Below are 23,973 nucleotides of genomic sequence, written 5' to 3'. Positions count from 1 at the left end.
ATCCTTTAACCATTCCCCATCGATTACACATGCTAGTTGTGTCGCAGTTTTTGAGTTATTGATAAAATAGGATTTTTTCAGGTTCATTTTCACTTGATCTGTAAACCGGGCTCTAGAGTGGCCACACATTCAGGAAATGCCGGAAGAAGTCACGATACTCTAGGAATGCATTAAAGTGGTATAAAAGTCAACAAGGTCACATGTATTCCAAAAGACAAGAACCCACCAAACTGGCCAGAGATTCGTCCAATCGAAACTTATTGGGTTTTGACGAAGGCTAATGGGAGTGGTTAAAATGGTCTGAAAAAGCAATGTGCAGAAGTTGATGCTGATGAGTAGTGTTTTAAGAGAAAAGTAAGAGAACTCGCCTCGCCTCGCCTCGTATTGCGAAATGAGTTATACATTGAAAGAAAACACTATTTTGCAGTATGTTTCAGAATAACATTATTTAAAATCATTGTTTCTTTTATTTAAGAAAGAAAGTGTACCTATTCATAATTTTCAGTACAGTCTATATATAGGGAATAAAATCTGTTCATTGCAGCGTGAACGTTTCCGCCCCTCCTCGGCTGACGGACATCGTTCCGCCCGGTCCCCGTTGTTTGTTGTCGTAAAAGCACTTTATTTTCACCTCAAACAGCCGCTTCAGATCCCCCCACATTTCCTGCTGCCGTTGCCGTTCGGTTCGGTTTCCCTGCAATCGGTTCCGATCCTCCAGCATCCGCTTTCCGATGGTTTCCTGTTCGAAGATCTGCTGCGACAGCGTTTCCTTCAGGGACAGTCGCGTCTTGCCGCTGGGATCGGTGACGGCTGCCGCAAGCTCCTCGCCAGCTTTTTCCAGCAGCAGCTCCGAGCGTTCGTACTCCAGCTGCAGCTCCTGCCACTGTTGCTCCAGCGACTTGATAGCTTTGTCGGCTTCGGTGATCTTGGTTTGCATCACGGCTGACTCGGCATTCAAGGTGGCAATCAACGCATCGTAGGACTGCAATGAAATCAGGAAATTTTAGGATAGAAGAAGTATACCTATGTGATGATAACTATGGAATGATTGTAAAAGAGATTTCTGACAATAATTGGTTGAATTATAAGATGTGCCGTGGGCATGGTAAGAGGCTCATTTATATCACTCTGATATAAATGGGTATGCCTTGTCGCGCAAGATCTTAAAATATCGAATAGTGAAAATATCACACCAGATCTTGCGAGCACGAACGGATCACTGATGAACACCAGTGAAACGGAACCTACGTGTTGGCCCCACGGCTTTAAACTAACGTCTTACCAGTGTTCAATATGGTCCGATCAGTATTGATTGTTTGACCTGATTTAATTATTCATACAATTTGTTTAATAAAGTTTTATATTTCAGGTCCTTTTTTTTAAGAAGTCCAGATGTGTCCCCGTATCCTAGGGTTCAAGGAGTCACGGATTAATAACTCAATTTGTTACTAGGCAAGGTAAAGGTAGTAGTATTCGCGTCCCCAATGCTCTAGTAAGTGTGCATTTGCGGTTTATGAATTTCGAAGGCTTATTCTTAAATCAAGCATTTTACAAGAACTAGAGGCTCATTGGATCAGAATGCTTTTTGGACAGTTTCCTGTTAACAATAATTCTTTCTCATTTCAACGCTTTTTGCTAGATTTGCCTATTGTTCGGTTAGGTTTGAAATTCAATTAAGGAAGTCGAAGAAAGATGGTACGATTTGGAAAACAATAATAAAAAGGTAGTCCTGAAAATAATATCGGGAATCATAAATAGGAATGTAATTTGTTTCAACTGAAACAAACTGAGGAAAGTTGCTCTGAGAAATTGTTCAGAGTTAGCGATGAGGCTTTAGAAAAATAGCATTGTCATGAGTAGTATGGTCCTGTTCGGTTATTAATCAGTTTTTTTTTATTCTTTGTGGAACGTAGAATTTTAACAAGTGCTGCCAGTGATAAACACCTTTTAATGGAGATTCGGTTTATTTTATTAGCCAATCTATGCTAATCTCAAGCGAAAACAATCATAGGCTCAAAGTTCTTGAATCGAGTAAGGTTAGGTGACAGGTAGGGTCCAACATAATACTATTCACTGTGACAACAAACCTCAGCCCTACAGTGGCTACTATTTGTTGCTCACTCCACACAACACAATACTACTCACTGTGACAACAAACCTCAGCCCTACAAAGGCTACTATTTGTTGCTCACTTCACATGACACAATATTACTCACTGTGAAAACAAAACTCGGCCTTATAATGGTTACTATTTGTTGCTCACTTCACATGACACAATACTTTTCATTGTGACAACAAACCTCAGCCCTACAAAGGCTACTATTTGTTGCTCACTTCACATGACACGATACTACTCACTGTGAAAATAAAACTCGGCCTTACAAAGGCTACTATTTGTTACTCACTTCAGACGCCACAATAATACGATCACGACAAACCTCAGCCCTCTAAAGCTACTAATTGTTGCTCACTTCACACAACACAATACTACTCACTGTGACAACAAACCTCAGCCCTACAAAGGCTACTATTTGTTGCTCACTTCACATGACACAATACTACTCACTGTGAAAACAAAACTCGGCCTTACAAAGGCTCACTTCACACGACACAATAATACTATCACGACAAACCTCAGCCCTCTAAAGCTACTATTTGTTGCTCACTTCACATGACACAGTGTTACACATTATTCAACCGTAATAAAATACCCTCGCTCGCAATACAGCTCATTGGCAAGCCCAGCCCTGGTTCGCCAGGGTTTGAGTTGTCAGAGAGCAACCGGAGTTTAAATGAGACACATTCTTAATCCGCCCGGTGTATTGCGGTCTCCTCCCAATCCTTCCCATTTCATTTACCTAGCTTTCCCCCGCGGTGAAAAATTTTGGCCTCAAAAGGGCCGTGTGATTTCTCAAAAAGCTGCCGCATGAAAAAAAAAAAAAAAAATAATTGGTTGAATTAGAAGATGTGGGTTTTTCAACTTATGTTAATGATTTTTAACTCCATTTGAACGGAATATGAACTAAAATGTTATTATGTTGGGTCTCAAGGGAAATTAGCATATTAGTTAGAATCATCGAAATGGTATGGAATTGACTATTTCAGGATTTCAATGGTGTAGTTTTAAACTGCTCAGTGGAAAGCATACATATTGTGTGCTGAAAATGCTAAATTTGTTAGAAATATGTGATAAGAAAGCTGTCCTAATTCACTAATTTAACGGTTTATGTTTCTGATATTTATTATAAACTAAAAAACGCGTCCCCCACCGCTCACACTCATCATTTAATCTTCTTTTGATACCAAATTTGTGGTCTTCGCTAGTCCACAGACATACAAAGGCTTTTTCTCAAATTTCCCTATTTTTCCATCTCAAACACATGGCATCCCTGAACCCCCTTTTCACACTTCAGTGAGCTGTTAAACATACTTAACTCATCATAGAACAATCAACAAAGTAACCGGTAGTTATTACCAAATTCCTGCAATATTAACCGAACAAACTGTAAAATCGTTACCACTTCGTCGTTTTTATTACCGAGCTTTCAATATAATTTTATCGAGCAATCGATAATAAACACAGTATAACGATAACATTTTCCGGATAATCGGTAATTTTTACCGAAAGTTCGGCAAAATTCGGCGTTAAAATGAATCACCAAACTCGTAGTTTCCTGGTTAGTGTGTTCCGAACGCCCGGTTATGCAAGCGTCCAGAGCAAAGCCAGTTGTTTATGAAACGTCAAAATACACAAAACAAACAAATTCGAGGGGCGATGGAAACTTATCAAAATTATATTGATTTTTGAGTTGGGCTCTTTATTTTGCCCATTTTTTTTTTGGAATATTAATTGTTATTTTTTCTATCAGAAAAACTTTCTTTTTTTACCAGCGCAACCTTAACAAAAATTGAAAAGAAAATAATAAAGAATATTTTAAAAATAATTACGATGCGTTTTCGGTGAATTTTAACCAGAAAAATAAAAGAAATGATAAAAAAATAATTTGGACACTTTATTTTGCCCCTCACTGTAACTAATTCGGAATATAAATTACCAAACCCATAGCACTGACCATACTGACTGGACACTCGTTTTCGTTTGTTGGATAACTTTTCCAACAATACGCAATATCGATTCCAGAGCGCGCATCGATCGATTTGAAGAAATGCTATCCCAGTTTGAAAGTGCCACCCAACTTTCGAAAAAAAAGGGGAAATTCAGACGATAAAATCGGGCTCAAAATGAACATTTTTTCTACAGGGCATTTTTATCGGAAAAATGGTAGGTTCGCCACCTACCGTCGGTATTGCGAACCAGCTAAATTTGACGAAAAAAAATTTGCCAGAAAATGATCGAATTTTTGTTCTAAGTGTCCTGTCAGTATGATCAGTGCCCATAGTTTCCCGGTTACAATGCACTATGAGAGTTTCCATACAAATAAGCGGACCAAAATATTACTATCATTTTTTCAACAATGGCGAATGTTTCTGCTAGTTATGATTGAAACCAGTTGTTCTTGATTTAGATCATTTGTTGACGTATTACCGTCAACATTCGAAAGTTGCTTGCTACGTTTACTGGTATGGAATCTCCCATAGCAAATGCACTATAAAACTAAAACCAGCACAATTTTCAAAGCGCTCTAAATCTCTTCGTCGACGGAGGTCACAACTAAACTCTTCTGAAGTTGTTAGTAGGCATGCTTTATTTAGAATCAGAACAAACTTTTGATCATATTGTGGAACGTCTGGTGAACGGATTGGAAGTTCTTGGATCCCACGTATCGGAAATTTTGTCAGCTTTACGTATGTATTTTTGAAATTTCGCAAATCGACTGTACTTTGTAAACAATCAACATGGAAGCCGAAAGAAGTGAAAAATCTTTGCACAGTTATTTGGAAAATCCATTTTGGTCGGCATCTAGGCTAGCTACACAGCTGAAATTTCCCAGAGATACCGTATGATGCGTTATCAAATGGTATAAGAAACATTGACGACGATTCGGAAGCCTCAAGCCAATCGTCGGGGTGGAACTGTCGACTTGAAACTGCGTGGTAAGATTTTGAAGACGATTTAGAGAAATTTCAATCTCTCGGACCGTGTTTGGCCAGAAAATTCGGTGCTGCCTCTGCATAGTACCGTGAGGAGAATTCGACTCCGGGGACGAATTAAGTCGTATCGAGCTAGCAAACAACCAAACCATAAAACTGAATAGTGTGGAAAAAATTCGTGCTATTCGTCGTATTCGGAAGCTACACGACCAGGTGCTGACCAAGGTGTGTATATTTAAGAGGTGTTACCGTATATCAAATTCCCGATTCAGCCATTTTGGCTATTTAGCCTATGCAACTGCGGAACTCATGGAGTTTGTTTACCAACAAACCACAGGGAGTTTGCTTCTAGCCTTCGTCGGAGTCGGATGTTTTTAACTCTCGATCCTCGATAAAAAGGCAGTAATTTCTTTCTATTGATAAAGTGTTGTAGCGCACGTGGTGATGAGCCCATCACCGGGTGACCATCCAAACCGGACCATTCCGGAATGGATGGATGCCCAAAGTTTACACGGTCGGTTATACTATTTAACGCTTCAAGGTGCTAAAGGAAAACAATTGCCTAAAAACCCGTTCTTGATTGGACGTTCCATCGAGAATTTTGCGGGTAAAATTTAAGGAGCCTTTAACGAAAAGTCCCGGAATTGGTACGTGCTTAAGATCAGGAACAAAAACCAAGGAAGACAGCTGACAACGTTAACTAGCCTATTAGATGGTACACCGATGATGATAGGTCGTCATCCAAGCCTAAATCAACAGAAATTAGTGGTCACCTGCCGAGAAGTGGATGGAATGGAAGATAAAATACTGCTGGAAGAATTATCCTCTCAATAAATCATCGACGTCCGCCGCATAACCAAAAAAACCAACGCAGGGATCATAGGAACATCAACTTTGATTTTAACGCTCAACAGCACCATAATCCCGGAATTTATCCATTTCGGACTCATTCGTGTTCGCACGCGCATATATTATTTGCAGCCTCTATTATGTCGACAATGATAGTGCCGATTGCCAAGCCGAACCCTTTTGTGGAAACTGCAAAACAACTGGTCATTCCCCTTTGGATAGAAAGTGCCCCATTTGGACAGCAGAATCAGCAGCACAAAAACTTAGCACCGACAAAAATATCCCGATCAACGAAGCCCGACGAATGATAACCACGAGCAGCAGCACAACCAGCTACGCGAACGCAGTTAAAGCCAACCAGAAACAACAGAGTACAACACATCAGCAACAAGATAAAACAAAAGAAGAATCAAACCAACAGACGAGCCAGAACCAAAAAAGAACGCTAGATAAACCACACACTCAACAGCACCGCAACAATCCTCCCAGACTGATGTCATCAGTTTGGGTTCAGATTCCCCGCCTCGAAAAAGGACCCCTCTTCCATCCTCTCTTCCTGCAACTTCGGCAAAAGAAGTTGTTTGTGAAGAAATGGTAACACACTCTACCCGATCAATCGTGACGCGCAGTATGCAGCAAGTGCGGCCACCAGAGAAACCCTAATATCCTCTCTTCCTCATATCCCCCCACTTCCTATTTCCTCCCATAACCCCTTTCCACATATAATTCAACTAAGTGACCCTCGGCAAATTACTACTTTATATTTAAGTTAAATGCCTAATAAACGTTAATTTAAAAAAAAAACAAACCACAGAAAAGCTGAGCAAATAATCTTATGTTTGTAAACAAACTCATTGCGAGCCCTGCTCACTTAGTCACTTCTCGCCTACTTACTGTGAAATTCGAAAAACCTCGTGTTTCAAAAAAACCTTGATACTGACCAAGTTCGACGGGTGTCTTCTGATGGACGATGAAATCTATGTCGAAGCTGACTTCGGGCAGATCCTAGGTAAAAAAATTACTTGACAACGGCTCGGGGGGATGTTTTTGCCGACAAATTTGCACGATAATTTATGATTTGGCAGGGCATTTGCAGTTGTGGCAAAAAAACGAAAGTTTTCGTTATAAATAAGCCAATGACGTCAGAACTAGACCAAACAAAAGTATCTCCAAAAATGACTTTTACCGTTCATTCGATCTCACGACCATCCCGTAATGTTTGGGTCAGTTTTAACCAGCTGTTATTACAGCAAAGTCGTTCAAGAATGGTATGCAGAGAAAGCGGGTCCAGTTTACTCCGAAAAAACCATAACCCACCCAACTGCCCCCAGTTCCGCCCCATTGAGAAATACTGGGAAATCATGAAGAGGAAACTCAAGGCAAAGAGATAGGTTGTCAAAGACATCAATTAGATGAAGACCTGGTGAAATAAGATAGCTAAAACGATGGACGAAGAAGCAGTGCGCCGCCTAATGAGTCGTGTTACAGGAAAAATTCGAGAACTCTTTCGAAACCGTGACAAATAATTTTATTCGTATTTTTTCTTGAAAGAAAATTCGGAACCTCGACGTCTAACGTGATGTGTGCTAAAGAGCGACTTCAGCTCAAGACGTACCGGAAGCAGAAAAAACCTAAAAGGAACCCAAATAAAGCTGCTTCTGTCAAACCAAGAGCCCGGATACTGTATGATTCAATATTTTGCAAAAGTTCTGGGCGCATTATCATGGACGATGAAAGGTTTCAACGGAATAAGGAGGCGTTACTGGATGATGAAGTGTATTTCAAAACTTTTTAAATTGGGAATTTTTTAAACGAATCTGTGTCATCAGATTTTTCGGCATTCAGAAAACTCCTTCCTACTGTTAAATATTCAATTTATTTTGCATCTTGATAGATTATCTACTTATCGAATTTGTACAAATATCACAAGTTTCGTATGTTCTGGAAGTGCGACGGATATCCTTTGCTTCAGATGACCAAAGGGAGCACGCAAATTCCCCGGGACGTTTCGACCTTGACGCCTTTCATCTGTACCTCGCTAGCCTTGAAGGCGTAAACTGGGGACAAATTCGCCACCAGAAGCAACTTCTGCTCGGTAACCGGTGCCTGGTACAGAACGGTAACATTGGTGAACTGTCTCCCGAAGATCAGAATTTCTCCCGCATCCGTCGAATCGTTCCGGCGGATATCTTCGATGACCACGATGCCATCCTTGGTGATGACGTAGTTGTCCGGTTCCCGAGTTGTTAGCGTTATGTTTGCATTCATGAGCAGGTTTGGGCCATCGTTTGAGGTTTCCAGACGTGGATAGCGTTGACGATACTCGTTTAGCCGGTTATCTACAATGGCTTTGGTGTTTTCTTCGACGAGGCACCCTAGGTCATGGAGGTTCACCGAGGCGTTAGAGGTGATGGATTTGATGATCGCGTCCAGTTGACGATCGTACTGGTAGCCGTTCATGCGACACATGGGACCGGCCCGCATGTTCACCTCTTCGAAATGGAGCAGATTGTGGACGTTGTAATCGATCAGATGGGATCCATAGAGGTTGGAGAAATCGGCAACGAAGGTGTTCAGCAATTGACCGGCAACGTAGGTGCTGCATTCGACGAACAGCTCCGAGCTGATGAGGATTCGAATGGCAAGGTGGAGGTACAGAAAATGGATGTAGTATTTCTGAGGTAGATAGTTCTTGAGCACGATCGGAGAGTAATACAGCAGAAATTGCCGCCAATCGTACGCGTCCCAGCTCTTGAGGTCATCCAGGCTTTTAGGTTTTTGTCTGAATTCGCGGGGACAGCTTCGACCCATTAGAAGTAATTCAGCAGATATCCGACGGATGGAATCTTTGTTCAACCGGTAGTCCAGCTTTCCCGTCAACCACAGGTTCATGAGCCGTTTCATGACTCCCTCACATACAACGTATTTGTAGTCGATCACAAATTGTGATACCAGTTCCAGGTTAAGCTCCCGCAGAATTGGAACACCGACGTGGTGACCGTTTTCTAGACAGAACATGAAGTCGTCATCTGTTCGCATGGATGCCAGATTGGCTGAAGGGGGAAAGCTTGTGATACCCTCGTTGAACTGCAGCTGCCCTTTCTGATTGCATTTGCTGCAACCAAACTGAGAATTTGGGAGGGATGTGCAGGTCACCAAACTGTTTGCTATTGGGTCACACAGAATCGCTCGTATCGTCAATCCGAAGTTTCTGCCGTTCACTTCAAATTTACTGTTTTCGAAAGTTTTTAATTCATCTACCAATGGTCGAAGGATTTCATTGGCAATCGTTGGAGTCGGAAAGGATCCTTGATAGATTCCGACAACGAACGGTTCATCTAGCTGTATCGATAATTTCCCCAGCACAATCATGTACTGTGGCAGTTGGATACCTTTCTCTTTTTCTGACTTTACCACATAAAACGCCAGATCCATGAACAGCATCTTCATGAACCAGTAGTTCGCATCGTCCACATAACTTTGAAGATAATCAACGATCGATCGTTTAACCCCAAAGTTGAGATAGTTTCCGCTGGACATCGGCAAGATGTCAAAGTTTGGTGGGCTTTCGAAAAATGATTCCGACATTCTCGGTACCTTGAGGCCGTTATCCTTCATGATCGATAGCAGATCACTTACCAGCTCCTCCGATGGATTATGTTTAACGGTAAACTCTTTCAACTGATCTCTCAAAGTTGGCTTATCCGGACTGTACTCCTTGCAAGAAAACTCTATGCACTTAATCGTTTTCTTGACCTTGCCTTTGGTTTTCTTCGCAGCTTCCCCACTCGAGTAGTTCGAGCAGAAGTGATATTCAGCTTTGATTTTATTCCGTTGCAAATCCACCAACTCATTTTTGATAAACTTTTGAATCGGTTTGGCCACATTCTCGTTCAAAACGGTCAACAGGTTAAGTTTGGCCATGCGCTTGAGCGATCTGTTGACTCGCTTGGAAAAATCGTTGCGTTTGATCTTCATTTTGGAGTTCTACTAGTGTTTCAATGCAGAAAAAAACCCACAAAAATCCTTCAACGAAAGCACATTTCACTTTAAAAAAAACTTGAACCGCACTTCTCGACTTCACCACTTGGAATGACTGACGGTGCTGCTGCAGCTAGGTTGAAAATTTTGACCTGATCCCATGACCTGACCTGATCGAACTATGTGGGAGGATGTCCATGGTTTTTTTTTTCCTTTTTGAAAATGGGCCAGCTGGCACGCTACGATGTACAGGGAAAAGAAAAATTCCTGTAAATCCGGTGCAATGTGCACGCACATGTCCCAAACTTTTCTAGCGAAGGATAAGGACGAGAAGGAACAGTAGGAGACAAAAAAAAGATTTTATTGCAGGTTTTTCGGTGCTTTCCACCGTTTTCCAAAAAGGATCAAACTTTTGACCTGCAGCACCATTCGAGTGTGTGTAGGGTCCTTTTACCGATAGCAAAAAAAGGACGGAAATTCTGGCCTTACTGATTGGGATGGTGCTTTTTTTGCATTGCTAAGTTTATTTTTTTTTTCGGGAGGAATAGGATCAAAATGATCCGCAGATCATTCAGTTGATTCACACCGTATCATTGTAAATTACTTCTTCTCTTACAATTTAAATCTTTTTTGTTTTCTACTGAGTTGGAAGGTATGGGAAATAGTTTTGAGAGATTCTGATTAAGTACGTTTTTAGATGTTTCTTAGGTGAATTTGAAGATGCAGGAGTTTAATAAATGTTTCGTTGAATTTTGAGTTGCAGCTACTTCCGTTTTGAAAAGGTTTATATGCTAAGAAAATTCACTCTGTTTCTATCTCGGGATTATTTTCTCAAAACCTAGTCAAAATTAATAACACAATTCGAATTAAGCTTCAGCGATTAAAAATTGGTGTGGTTCACCAGTTGTTCGATAATCTTTCACCAAATTTGTAAACCAATTTCGCAAAATTCGGTTACTAAATCAAATCGACAATTCATTATGTTTTTACATTCCTTGCATGTCTTTCTGTTTCTCATCGTTTGAAATTGAAAGCAAACACTTCGGGATCAGAACCTACACGTCCTTTTGTACTTTCACTCGGGCTACCTGCTCCTGATTTCCCTCAATTTCAATTTCAAAGGTAAGACAGATGCAACTTTTTTGCGAATCTTTGCCTTTCAAAAAAAAAAAAATGAGAAAATAGTTATCTCATTCATCGAGATATGTGTTGGGATTCTGTATAAAAAAAGAACGGTTGACCATTACAAAGCGGAGTGTAAATTTCAATATTTTTTTTTCCAAATATTGATGCCACCGGAAGTGCGAAGAGAAGTTTCAATTATACGGGAGTCAAACAAGTTAGCTTGAGTTGAAGACATTTTCCCACACTTTCTGATCTACATTTTGTGCAGATTCCTGCATCCGATATGTAATTTAACGTTGAAGTCCCGTTTTTTTCTAATCCGTTTTAATTTTGCTGGTTCAGCTGTTCTTCATTTGGAAACTAGCTGACCCGGTATGCTTTGAAAACTGTTCAAATTTGTTAAAGTAATGAAAATCAAAAAAACAAAAAAACTTGCTTCCTAATATAAATAACATAATTTTCTAGCTTTTCGGAGATTTCGCGCTTTAAGATGATTTGAAAGCTGTTTGATATGAAAAATTAGCTTCAATTTGAAATCGTTGTTGTTAAAAAAAATGTCTTTAAACCAAAGTTTGCCTCTGTTTTTTGCACTCTTGAGTCAATTTATGGCATTTTTTTAATAAACTTTCACAAAAGAAGTGATTTTGAAAGTCTTAGAAAAGAAACTTTTTTTTAAATTGACAATTGATTTTTGATTCAAACTATCAAAATAAAAAAAAATCTTTTTTTTCAGGAATAGCCGAACTTGTATACATTTTTCAGAACATGAAAAGTTTGAATTATTTTAAAATTTCAAAAAAATCAGCAAATGTTATATCCTTTTTTAAAGAAAATTCAAAAATTGGTTAAATTTCGAGCGATTAATGAATAATTTTACCATACAGCAATTTATACAGGAAAATGTTCTCATCAGAGCCCTCTTTTTCCAAAATTGGAAAGGTTTTCAATTCGATAAATAATCCCATATTTCGAAAAAGAATGACCCTAATTTTATTAAAAAGAAAAAAAATCTCATATTTTAAAAACTCGTTTTAAACTTTGTTTTAACAAAAAAATAAGCATCTCATTTACATCATCACATTACCCTTTTTGTAAGTTAATGAAGGCTTTGCATTTAGGGTGGCCAAAAATTGCACTATATCTGGGATTCTGGGGGCTTAACCGTCAAATGATAGCTTAGAGGGTGCAAGAAACAAACTTTCATATGGTGGCGACTCACAAAAAAACGATTTTTCCGACTCGTTTCCCTGATAAAATTATCAGATCTTGAAAAGTTTCAAGCTCGTGTCTCTCATATTTTGTTAATTTTCTTTACAATGTGAGGTTTAAACTAAAAATAAGTTGGGACTGTTTTGGACATTTAATTTGTATGTATGTATAAAGTGTACTTTTGATTGAGGTTTCAACCAAGGTTGCCGAAATCACAGAAAAATCTACAATTTCACAGAATTTTCATCTCGAGAATCTGTGTCACAGAACACAGAATTTTGAAAACATTCACAAACTTTACATATTTTCAGATTTTTGTAAGTATTTCCAAAATTCTAATGTTTTATGTTAACTTTTATTTTAGGATTTCTAACTTTGTATTGCCATGATAACATTTTATTGTTTTTTTTTTTAAATTTTTATCAAGCAAAATGTAAAAGAGACACAATTTCTTATGACTTTTTAAAGAAATCAATGCAAAAAACCGTCACAGAATTTTAGAGTCCCTATGTAGTAAATTTTTGTCGCTGTTAAACTTAACATACTCATGCCTTTTTATGAACTAATAGGAGTTCGAAAAATAATTTTTGTGGTTCATCGTAACACTAGTCAAAAGTGTCTCCCAATCAATTCCTTAAACCCCTCTCCCAACCAAAATTGTTTTGCTAGGATGCAGAGGTAACCTCGGTCCTAAAGCACAAAATAGATCTTTCATCCTTTTCTCTTTCTTCCAATCTATCCATTGACTACTAGGACGTGGCCGGCGCCGTTATTGACGTTAAAAGAGAGAGCATCAGTTTTGTGCAGTGTGGATGAGCTGCTAATCCCAAGCACCATTCATTTGACCTCTGAACAAAATTGATGGCCTCGGTCAATCACGGAGTAGCAACCATTGGCGATGTGGAACTTGTTCTACTGAGCCACGCCAGCGATCGTGGAACTCGAAGTGATTGTTATCATAATATGTTTTTGGAACAAGCAATTCATAAATTTTCTACAACCATGCATTTCGAGTTTTACGGTTTAAGGTGGATGTGAGTAGTTAATCAAGCTAAGCTAAGCTAAGCTAAGCTAAATCAATGCAAAAAACCGTCACAGAATTTCTGGGTAAAATCACAGAAATTCAGATTTTTTTTTCACAAATACACAGAATATTTTTCGGCAACCTTAATTTCTTCGGGAGAAAACTTTATTTTTCAAAAAAGCATCGCTTATTTTTGCACCATTGAAAAGCTGGGACATTTCCCTTTCATTTGAGCCCAAATTTTAAAAAAATCCATCTAAGGGTCTAGAACAATTTATTTTTTGAAGGTTTTTTAACCTTTTTAATGGTTTTTTTTTCAAAGACAAAATCACTGTGAAAACGCTTGTCTTACCTTTTAGCGTTGATCCAACTCCAACTCCAACTCCATATGTCAATAACATGATCTTATAGGAAATTTTCCTGAATACAAATTTGTAGAAAATATCAAAGTGATAAAAATTGAGAGAAATTAATTGTAATGTGACAAACTGAGTGATTATTATCTCATTTGAAAAATCTAATAAAATTTCTCATCACTAATTGTAACAAGACCAGAAATAGTATTCTGCCAACTTAGTTATTGATTGTAGAGTGTTCAAATGTTACATAAATTTGATCAGGATAATCTGAAGTAATGAGCATTTGTATGATTTTATTGTAAAAAGAGTCTCCCGCTTTTCTGAAAAATTTAGTTGTTTATATTTTGAGCAAAGTTAGTGAGAGGACTCCATGAATAAACATTTGGAACTAGGAAACAAGTTGGACTTTATTCTTACATTGAAGTCCAAATTTTGAATAATCCACCTGAAAATCAAATGAGATATCGTTGCTGGAAATCTTTCATCTTTTTTGATGATTTTTGAAGGTTTTCATACGTTTCACTGTCAATGGATTGTTAAACCTTAGACACGGTTACCACAAGGATGTTTAAGTGTCATATATAAAACCAAAAATAAATTTCAACCTTTTGTTCATGTTTGATTGCATAAGTTGGCGTTTTAGAGGCATTTGAGTTTTCGAGCGAAGATTCAATATTGTTCATTTTTGGCAAAAGTACACGCACTGAACATAAAGTCTTTCATTGATTTTTTTTTCGGTGAAAAGGAATGAGAAGATTAAAAAATCTCAACATCAACTTTAATTTCATCAATTTTTAATGGTGAATTGGATGTAATACTATTATTTGAAATATTCTCTCTAAATATTAACTTTAAGGTGTCAGATCTGTTGTATTCGGATTTTTCGCATTTTGTTTATTTCGGTTTAATACGCAATGCGTTCAAATTGACGAATCGACGGAAACAAATTTGAATTCCGCCTTTTTTTACTTGTAGTTGAAACATTAAAAGGGGGGCGGAAATAATAAAAATTTCAAAAATAAATTGGACAAAAACTTGCATGCAACAAACTTGTATACAATCTACATTGCAGACAGATCGAAAAATAGAGATAATTAAGATCGAAAATTTAAAAAAAAAATCGTAAACAACAGACGATATCTATCTTCTACAGTTTGGCTTTCGGTCTTTCAACTGTTTGAGTTGTCGAAGTAGGTATTTATCAAATCTTTGTTGAAAATACCTTAAACTTTTATTATTCCTCCCATTTTTGGAAAAATCGGATCGCCAAAAAATAAAAAGATAATTTTTCAGGAACAATAAAACCCCATAAATTCTCATTCACCACATAACAGTTCATACGAAGCCATGGGGTCCGGGTATGGTGGCGCGCTGCATTGGAGATTTGTCTAATAATCTAAAGAATGCATGTGAACCCATACTTTGGCAGAAACTGAATCCGTGCACCCATGGTGGATTACCAACAACAACAACAACAACAACAATAAAACCCCATAAATTCTCTTTATTCTGATTGATTATTTATTGTAAACTATCCATCCTGAACATTTGAACACTCTACAATCAATAACTAGGTTGATAGAATACCATTTCTGGTCTTGGTACAATTAGTGATGAGAAATTTTATTAGATTTTTTAAATGGAATAATATCAGTCTGTTTGTCACACTACAGCTCATTTCTTTCAATTTGTATCAACTTTATGTCTTCTGCAAAGTTGTAGCTAGGAAAATTTTCTATAAGATCATGTTATTGACATGTGGAGTTGGATCAACGCTAAAGGTAAGACAAACGTTTTCACAGTGATTAGTCTAACGAAGCACTCTCCGTGAAGTTTTAAGTATTCCTTAAAATTAATGTGATTGTGGTCTTTTTGATGGTAAGTTTGAATGAAAATTGTGCTTAAAAATTTGTTCACTATGATGCATTTTGTTTTGTTTACTTTCCAGCATAATAACCGAAAAAGTGCAAACGACCGGAAGCGGCAAAAAAATTTTTCGTTGGAATCGAGGATTGATATGCTGCTGATGGTGACATGATAAATATTATTTCATACAAACTAGCCAGTAAATAAAATCCAAAATTTTGATCTTTTGACCCTCTTATGAAAAATAACCTTCTCTAATTAAAGAGGGTGTTTATTTGAAGAGTTAATTTGCATTTTTTTTTAATTTCAATGATTTTTTCTATGGCGTGAAAGTGTTTTTCTGAGTGTAGGAATTGCTTCGAATGATGATGTGGGCGAATTTCGACCAATCAAAGAACCAAATAAACTCCTGATTTAAAACTTTTCCATTTTTTTTATTGATTTTTGAATCACCAGAGAGGCTGGACTTTCTATTTAAAATTTATTTAGTGGTTGTACCCATAACACGTTTGCCAAACTGTCACCCAAGTATGGGTAACACGACCTCCAGTCAATAAAAAGTCTAGAAACTTGACACGGTTCTTTCTGGTTATTCAAGAATCGATGAAAGATGAAAAAGTTTTATATCAGGAGTTTATTTGGTTCTTAGTTTCCTCGAAACACATCCACATCATAATTCAAAGCAATTCTAAGATATGTAACAAAAATGTATGAGGCTCCCGTCTCCTCTTCCTATCTTGCTCATTGGAAGAAGGAAGGGGACCCAAATAATTATAGAAACATTATTCGTATCAAAATACTGATTAGCTTCTCCTTTTCTCCTCTTTTCTTCCCATCTGCTAACTGGGATCAGGGAGGGGTCTCAAATAACCATGGTGTATTTTTCCGTTTCCAAATATCCTCCCATGCCAAATTCAGTTCCATTTGCTCGATTATTTCGCCAGTCATGCAAAAATTATATGGGAGCCCCCTCCCCCTTTATGTTTCTCTAATGGAAGGTGAGAAGAGTTTCAAACAATCTTGTGAACATTTCGTTCTCCCAAATTCCTTCGCATGCCAAATTTGTTTCCCTCGCTTGATCAGTTATCGAGTATTGCAGAAATTTGTATAGGCCCCTCCTCTCTTTCTATCCTTCCAATGCAAATCTGGAGGAGTTTCAAACAATCCTTTCCCCACACAGTAAATTAAAATTACCGAGTTCGGTAATTTTTTTTACAGAACTAGTTCTGTAATTAGAAAATTTTCGGTAATTAATCAATCTGACGTGTTGTTTTTACCGAGTTCGGTAAATCGGTTCTTGACTTAACGAAATTCGTTTATTGAATGTAAACAAATCTCAATGTCATTGATTTTCGGTTAAAAAAATTGCCGAAATTAAACTGCAAAAGTGTAGCTGTCAAGGCGAACGTCGAAATTTGATTGTCATTTTTGGCATTTCGGGTCTTCCTTCTCATTCTTGCAACCGAAAGTAATCGTTTCGACTTCTTTCGTGTGCTTGAGTGTGATGGCTATCTTTAATCCAGCCAGTCGTCGCCATTGCTCGGCATTTTCGGTATAAACGATCGGAATTGAGACACCACTAGCACCGGTGCTTGGAAAGGATTTGCTGAATTGATCGCTGCTCCAGTAAAGGTACACCAGATGAATTTTTTTCTGCACTTTAGTTGAAAATTAAATTTTACTTCCAGGTGTTCCCGTGCCTGTGACAACCTTCCTCCAATCACCTTTGTGGACAGCGCTATGGGGCGGATGGCAGATGGCACATTGCCCACAACACAAGAAGCAGAGATATGGCCGACATTAACTCTATCCATGGATCCTGGGAAAGCTACTAGACGGTACCATGTTGCAATAACGCAGAAAATAAAGTGGAAACAATTTGATCCAGCTTCACATTTTTATTTGTAGATTGAGCCTCTGCTATTGAGGCATCTTCTGGAAATGCCGTTAGTATTTATCAAAAACTGTAAATTTTGTTGGTAATTTTAAACGAAAACCGTAAAACGTTCGGTAGTTCATATATGATGCACGGCATATTACACGAGATGTTTCGAGACTCGAATCATCAAGCGAAATATGACGGGACGCCGAAACTATCGAACCTTTTCCGATTTTCGGGAAAAATTATCGAAAATTTTACAGTTTTGCGGTAAATGTTATCGGCGTTTCAGTAATTACAGATATTTCAGTAAAAAATTTCAAATTTCCGGTAAAAATAACTGAATTTTCGGTAAAAAATAGTTTTTCTGTTAAAATCACCAGTTTTTCGGTAAATATTACCGAACATTTTTAATTTGCCTGGTAAAACTTACCGGTATTTGCGTAATAAGTACAGAAATTTCGGTAAACTCTACCGATTGTTCGGTAAATATTACCGAATTTTTACAGTTTTCTCGGTAAAAATTATTGGTATTTCGATAATTATTACAGTTATTTCGGTAAAATTGTAGGAATTTCGGTAATAGTTTTAGGTGTTTCGGTAATCATTACAAGTTTTTCGGTCTAGTCTACCGGTTGTTCGGTTTATATAACCGCGTTTTTTAGTTTTTCGGTTAAAAATAACCGGCCGTTCGGTAATAGTTAAAGACATTTCGGTTCAACAATACCGGTTGTTCGGTAATAAAATGAGCTGTCATGTTGACATGATCAACCGAGTTTCGGTTATTTTTTACAGATAAAAGTCTGCAATATTTGACAGCTGTCATTTCTCTGCCATGAAAAAAATTACCGAACAGTTTAACGAGTTACACATGTTAGGATTTCGGTAAAAAAAATTACCGAACTCGGTAATTTTCGTTTACTGTGCATATTAAAATATCCTCCCAAGCCAATTTAGTTCCATTTGCTCGAATAGTTATAGAATGGAAGAAGTAAGGGGTCTCAAATAATCACTGACACATTTCTCGTATCCACATGTCCCTCACATGTTAAATCTGGTCTCATTTGCTTGACTAATTCTCGAGTTATGTTAAAAATTGTAATAGAAGCCCCCTCCCCATCCTATTTCCCCTATAGAAAAAGGAGGATTTGCCAACATTCATAGTAATATTTCTTGTAGCCAAATCCCCTCCCATGTCGAATTTAGTACCATTTGCATGAATGGTTCTCAAGTTATGCAAACATTTCTGTTTTACTTTGGAAATCCCTTCCAGTGAGAGGGAGGGTTCTCAAACTTTAATAGAAACCTTCTCCGTCCTCAAAAGCACCCACCTGCCAAGTTTCAGGAAAATCGGTACAGTAGTTTCCGAGTCTACAGGGAACAGACAGACAGACAGAAATCCATTTAAGATGAGAGATGAAAATTAAAAAAAACTTTCAGTTAAAGAAACTATCTTATTTTGCCAAAACTTGCACACCAATTCATTCGGGGAGAATGAGGATGCTCGACCCCTGGGCTGCCGTGATATGCCGAAGTGACGTGTATGTCATTCCCAGCCTTCGCGTACAAGAATGTCTTTTTTCCCCTCCCCACGCTCCACCTCTCCAGGACCCCTCACGAAATGTGATGGAAAAGAGAAAATCAGTCTCATCGGCGAAAATCGCAAAAATGGCATATACGTTATTTCGGCATACGTGGGCAGCGGGGTGACTTGATTCCTTAACTATTAACGCACCAGCACTAAATTTTACTTCGGAAGTCCGGACTTCCGACTTCCGAAAGACCATCGACGAAGAAAAGTGAAGTACTAGATTGTCGGAAGTCTGTGTTTTGTTGCCAGTTCACCAGCGACGTTTTTAATTTTTTTACAAAATTCACAATATATCACGAAACCAGAATGTCTTACAAAGATCAAATGTGCTAGAAAAATGTGACAAATTGAACAAACATAAAAGTGGTTTTCCCAACAAAAAAGAGAGTTATTTCACTATGTTTGAAAAAATTAACAAAAGGTGATTTGAAGATCTGTTGCATTACTTTAAAATGTTTGAGGTATTTATTGTGGAAAACGGGAGTTTTATCACCTTTTGTATTCTTGATTTGATTGAATTTTACTGGTTTTATAGGTTTTATGCAACGATATAACATGCAATTTGGTTACATACAAGCTTTCGTGAAGTTTATTCCAATTTATTAGTTTTTTTTACTATCTCGCCCCCCTCGCGATGTTCCAACTCCGTCCTCACTGTCTGCCAACTGCAATGTCGCGAATGCCATAAAGATGGTAAAACGACTATAATAAAAAGAATAGGTCCTTCTCTTGATTAAATTAACTGAATATTCCAAAACTAATCCACCAATACAACAAATCATCTCATCATGTGAAACTTGTTTTCATACTAAATTTGATGGAACTAGCTTGAAAATTGTATGAGTTGTCTCATATTTTATGTCTGTTTTGTAGGGAACCCCCCTCCCGCCTTCCCCCAATTCGGAATTTTTATAGATATTAGATTTTTATTAGTTTTTTTTTTATTTTTCGAAGGATTTACTCGATTGTAATACACATAAATGAATCTTTGCTATGGACATGTGAAGGCAACAAATAAGTGCTGTTCGAGCGGATTCCGTAAAGAACGTTTATGACACCAATTCCTCCTGCAATTGTCAACAATGAAAGAAACAATTTCAGAAATTAATGATAACACGAAAAATACATGATTGCCATAGTCTAAAGTGACCACAATAAACGAAAACAAACAGCCTACAGTCGTTAAAATAATTTGCAGACCGTTGTACCTGCACAAAAGAATATGCAAATACAAAAATCTGTGCTTAATGAATCATAAACATGATCTTTCGGCACAAGGCCCTCAGAGGGAAGTGAAGTTTTCGTCACCTTCTATTTTATTACCTCCAAGAGCAATTGCCAGGGAAACGATCCTCGTTAATAACCATCCCGTACGGCCCCCAATTTTCAATTCTTTTTTATGCTCATCTGCAGAGTGACGCCCCCTCTCCCGGCAAAAAGGTCCGCATTGAGTGCCCATAACACACTTACCTGCTTCTTGGAATCCATCTCATCCTTCAGCTCGATTACCCGCTCCCTGAGTGGGCGCAATTGCTGCGACAGCGGTGTGACACGTTCTCTTGCGGCCGTCACGGCCCTCTGGAGGCCGTCAACGAGTCGCGTCAGCTCGGTCATACCACGGGACGCAATGCCGGAGGACGGCGAATCGGGACGGCTCGAGGGGACAGAATCGACCAAACTGCCTAGATCCCCACCACCAAGCCCACTGCCACTGACCAGGCTTGCCGTTTCGTCGTCCGTCGTCACCTGGGACAGGGTACTCGAGAGTGAAGGATCCTGGGATTTGAGATTCTCCAACGTTTGCGTCAGATCAGCCACTTCCGCCTTGACCGACGCTAGTTCAGATCTCTGTTGCTTGTAAACGTTACTTTTGGCCCGAAGCGTATTGACGAACTGCTTCAGTTCTTCTCCACGTAGAATTACTTCTCCGACTGTTTCCTGCAAACGGTGCTGCTTGTCTTGCAGCAGATTGTCGATCTCCCGCAGTTCCTTCGTCATCTGATCCAACTGCTCGGCCGCCGCTTCTTTGTTCCTAGCGACCATCGCTGCCTGTTGACGAAACGGTCCCAGCGTATCGTTATGGGTGTTGTATTCGGTCATCCGTATCTCTACGTGTTTTTGTATCTCCCGGTTCAAATCGTCGATCTTTCCTTGCAATTCCGTCAGATCGCTACGGGTAATATTTGGTTCATCGATAACCTCCTGCAGTGTTTGAACTTCTGATCGTCGTTGAAGCAGCTCCTGAGGCAGTTTCTGTTGGACCATAAACTCCAGAACTTGGGTTTCCTCGATAATGCTTTCCATCAGATTCTGCGGTGTTGCTCCTTGCACCGACATCTTTGCATTGTGAACATCTTTCTGCAGCCGATCGTGGATCAAATTTGCACGGTGCAAACCTTGCTTTTGTTCTTCGATTTGAGCCAACAGCTCCTTCTGGCGCTCTTTCTCAATGCGCAGACTATTCGCTGCCTCGAGCAACAGCTCCTGCTGGGGAACCTTGTCCAATCTTCCTTGAGTACGTTCGATTCTTTTCTTAACGTTCTCAATCTCGGCCTCAATCGCTCCAATGTCACTCCTCAACTCCCTAGTTTGAGCTCCCTCATGCACCGACTGCTCATAGGCTCGATGGGCATCCTTGAAGTCATCCATAGTCTGCAGATATTGAGCCCACAAGTTGCTCAAATCTGGCATCGCCATCGCCTCCGGCGGCAAATCCAACGGAATCAGAAACCTGCAACGAACACATTCAAATCAAACTTATAAAAACCGCCAAATTTCAATCCTCTACTTAGCCAAATACGAAGATTTCTTAACCCGATCGCGATTTTCAAAGGTCCACCGCAGGATCGGATGGATCAGTTTTTTCTCGCCCCGGACCAAACCCCGCCGAAAAGAACCGGGATCCTCCAGATCACCCGGTGGGCGGTATTGAATTTTCCGCAGCGATTCCATCACCAGCAGATTGGTTTCCTCCGGGTCCAGCTCCCGCACGTCCAGCTTATCGATCGCTTGAAAGGCGTGAAACACATCGACCAGCACCTGCAGCAACGATTCCGGCGCCAGCGAATCGAACGTTATCAGGTTGTAATCGGTCTGGAGCAGCTTGTTCACCTCCAACACGATCAGTTTCAGATCTTCGGTCATATTGTTGTTTAAAAATAAATAGCTTACACAGCGTGAGAAATCCGCGATTTTCACAATTATGAAAAAGTGGAAATTGATCCCGTAAGATTTGTGTACCGTCTTACGGTTTCCTAGCAACGACAGTTGCCAAACGCAACTAAAGAGACTATAGTAAACAAAGAGGCGCCATCTGATCCCTTTCAAAATAAAGAGCTTGCAACCCTGCTGTAGGGCTGCCTTTAAAACTGCTTGGTTCTGCTCGATTGGAATGACACTGACAGAAAAGAAAAAATTCCAATCGTGACATTTCGTCTCTTTGTTTACTATAGGCTCGTTAAACGCAACGAACCATGCGCACTAAATTCTGACAACCAAACAGGATACTTGTTGCGTCCGCTTTGGTCGCAACTGTTTATTTCAAGTCTTTTCTGCTGTGTTTTGAGTTTGGGAAAGTTTAACGACAGAAAATGATAGAAATTAAATTCTTACGGCGTGTTCGTAAACTGATTTGTTTGGGTGATGCATCGATTTGTTTGGTAGATGTCAAATCACCTTCCAATGCTTTTGCATACAGTTTGTTGAATTTACGAACGCTAGCATCGATAGAAAAAAATCACTTCGATAGAAAAAATCAATTTACGAACACGCCGTTAATAGTTTTACTACTGATTCTTTTTACTCAAGAATTGAGCCAAAGATTTTGCCTGGTCTTTTTCGGCAGAATTAATAACATTTTTTCAACTGTCAAAAACTCGTATAAAATCCTTTTGTCACCTTGTTTTGTGTGTTCTTGAATTAATTGTTTACACATGTTCGATAACAATTTTGCAATGTAATCAAATTTGCTTAATGAAATTATGGCCGCGATATTAAACTGCATTCATCGTCCTCCTTGGCGTTTCCAAATGTTATTGTGACTACAAAATTAGAATTCCAAATTAACATATAAAAACCACGAATTTGAAATGCAATATTTGATAATTTAAAGGTCAGTCTTACAAAAAAAAAACTGAAGTAAATTCATAAAATTTCAATTCTAACGCCGTATTTTTAGGACCAAACAGTATAAGTAAAGTTTTTCAAAACCGTTAAATAAACATTCAAAATCCGGAGTTTAAAATGACTTTTTTTATTCCATCTATTCATAACTTCCACTTCCGACTCCGGTCAACACTAATGATCCGTACTCAACAATTTGAGCTTAAATATGAATAACTTATGCTATTTTTGGGTGCAATATTTTCTGACTTCTTCCTCGGCAGTTTGTTATGAAACCTGAAAAATTTTGATTTTGCCACTGGTCACCATGATTGCTTAGAAATGAATTCAAGATGCATACAAATATGACGGTGAGAGAAAAAAGCGAAATCGTCGAGCGAAATTTTTCGTGTGAAAACTCTAGCGCGAAAAGAAGATCGCAATATTTCAAAACTTCTTTATAATACATTATGTCTTTTTTGCATGAAATTCCTTGTATTGCATGTGTACTTCATAATACAACAAATTGGCTGTTTAAATAGGGTTACCATATCCTGCAACGCAAAAAAGAGTACATTGAGAAACATTTTCAAAATTGTAAAGACAAACGCCATTTATTCATAACCATGATATTTTAAGTCATTTTTTGCAAGATATGTGACTTAATTGACAATTGCTCGGTTATTAAAGTTGGATTATTCATAGTTTTCGATTTTATACTGTGGAAGCACACCAAAATTTATAAAAAAAACTGCATGTTCAAAAGACTTTTTCAGAGGATTTTTCCAATCTTCAAAAACATGATTGCTGATTCAATCGCTTTTGATGTGTGCCCTATGCTAAGTAAGATGTTGTTGTGCATATTGCCTACTGTTCAGGAGTTCATTGCATACTCAAAGGCGCTAGTTTTGAACGAAAAATCCAGATTGAAATCGTG

General features: G+C 38.6%; 1 protein-coding gene across 1 annotated transcript; it reads right to left on the bottom strand.

The window, feature by feature from the left end:
• Positions 1 to 437: 437 nt before the first annotated feature.
• On the bottom strand, positions 438 to 22,179 carry LOC129753904 (intraflagellar transport protein 81 homolog). Its single transcript, XM_055749780.1, has 3 exons — positions 21,724 to 22,179; positions 20,406 to 21,666; positions 438 to 982 (listed from the first exon to the last, which is right to left on the bottom strand). The coding sequence occupies exons 1-3, from the start codon at positions 22,077 to 22,079 to the stop codon at positions 536 to 538; spliced, it is 2,064 nt and encodes a 687-aa protein (XP_055605755.1). The 5' UTR covers positions 22,080 to 22,179; the 3' UTR covers positions 438 to 535.
• Positions 22,180 to 23,973: the final 1,794 nt, after the last annotated feature.

Source organism: Uranotaenia lowii, chromosome 1 (assembly GCF_029784155.1).
Source record: "Uranotaenia lowii strain MFRU-FL chromosome 1, ASM2978415v1, whole genome shotgun sequence".
In the NCBI taxonomy this organism is placed as follows: Eukaryota; Metazoa; Arthropoda; class Insecta; order Diptera; family Culicidae; genus Uranotaenia; species Uranotaenia lowii.
Note: the sequence above shows the minus strand (reverse complement) of the source record. Positions and strands in the feature narration are given on the sequence as shown.

What these genes read in the sequence shown, in the direction of transcription:
- LOC129753904 (XM_055749780.1), bottom strand. Translation starts at nt 22,079, where the DNA reads ATGACCGAAGATCTGAAACTGATCGTGTTGGAGGTGAACAAGCTGCTC. An exon ending in AAATCTTCGTATTTGGCTAA is followed by an intron (nt 21,667 to 21,723) that starts GTAGAGGATTGA and finishes TGTTCGTTGCAG; the next exon opens with GTTTCTGATTCCGTTGGATT. An exon ending in AGATGGATTCCAAGAAGCAG is followed by an intron (nt 983 to 20,405) that starts GTAAGTGTGTTA and finishes ATTTCATTGCAG; the next exon opens with TCCTACGATGCGTTGATTGC.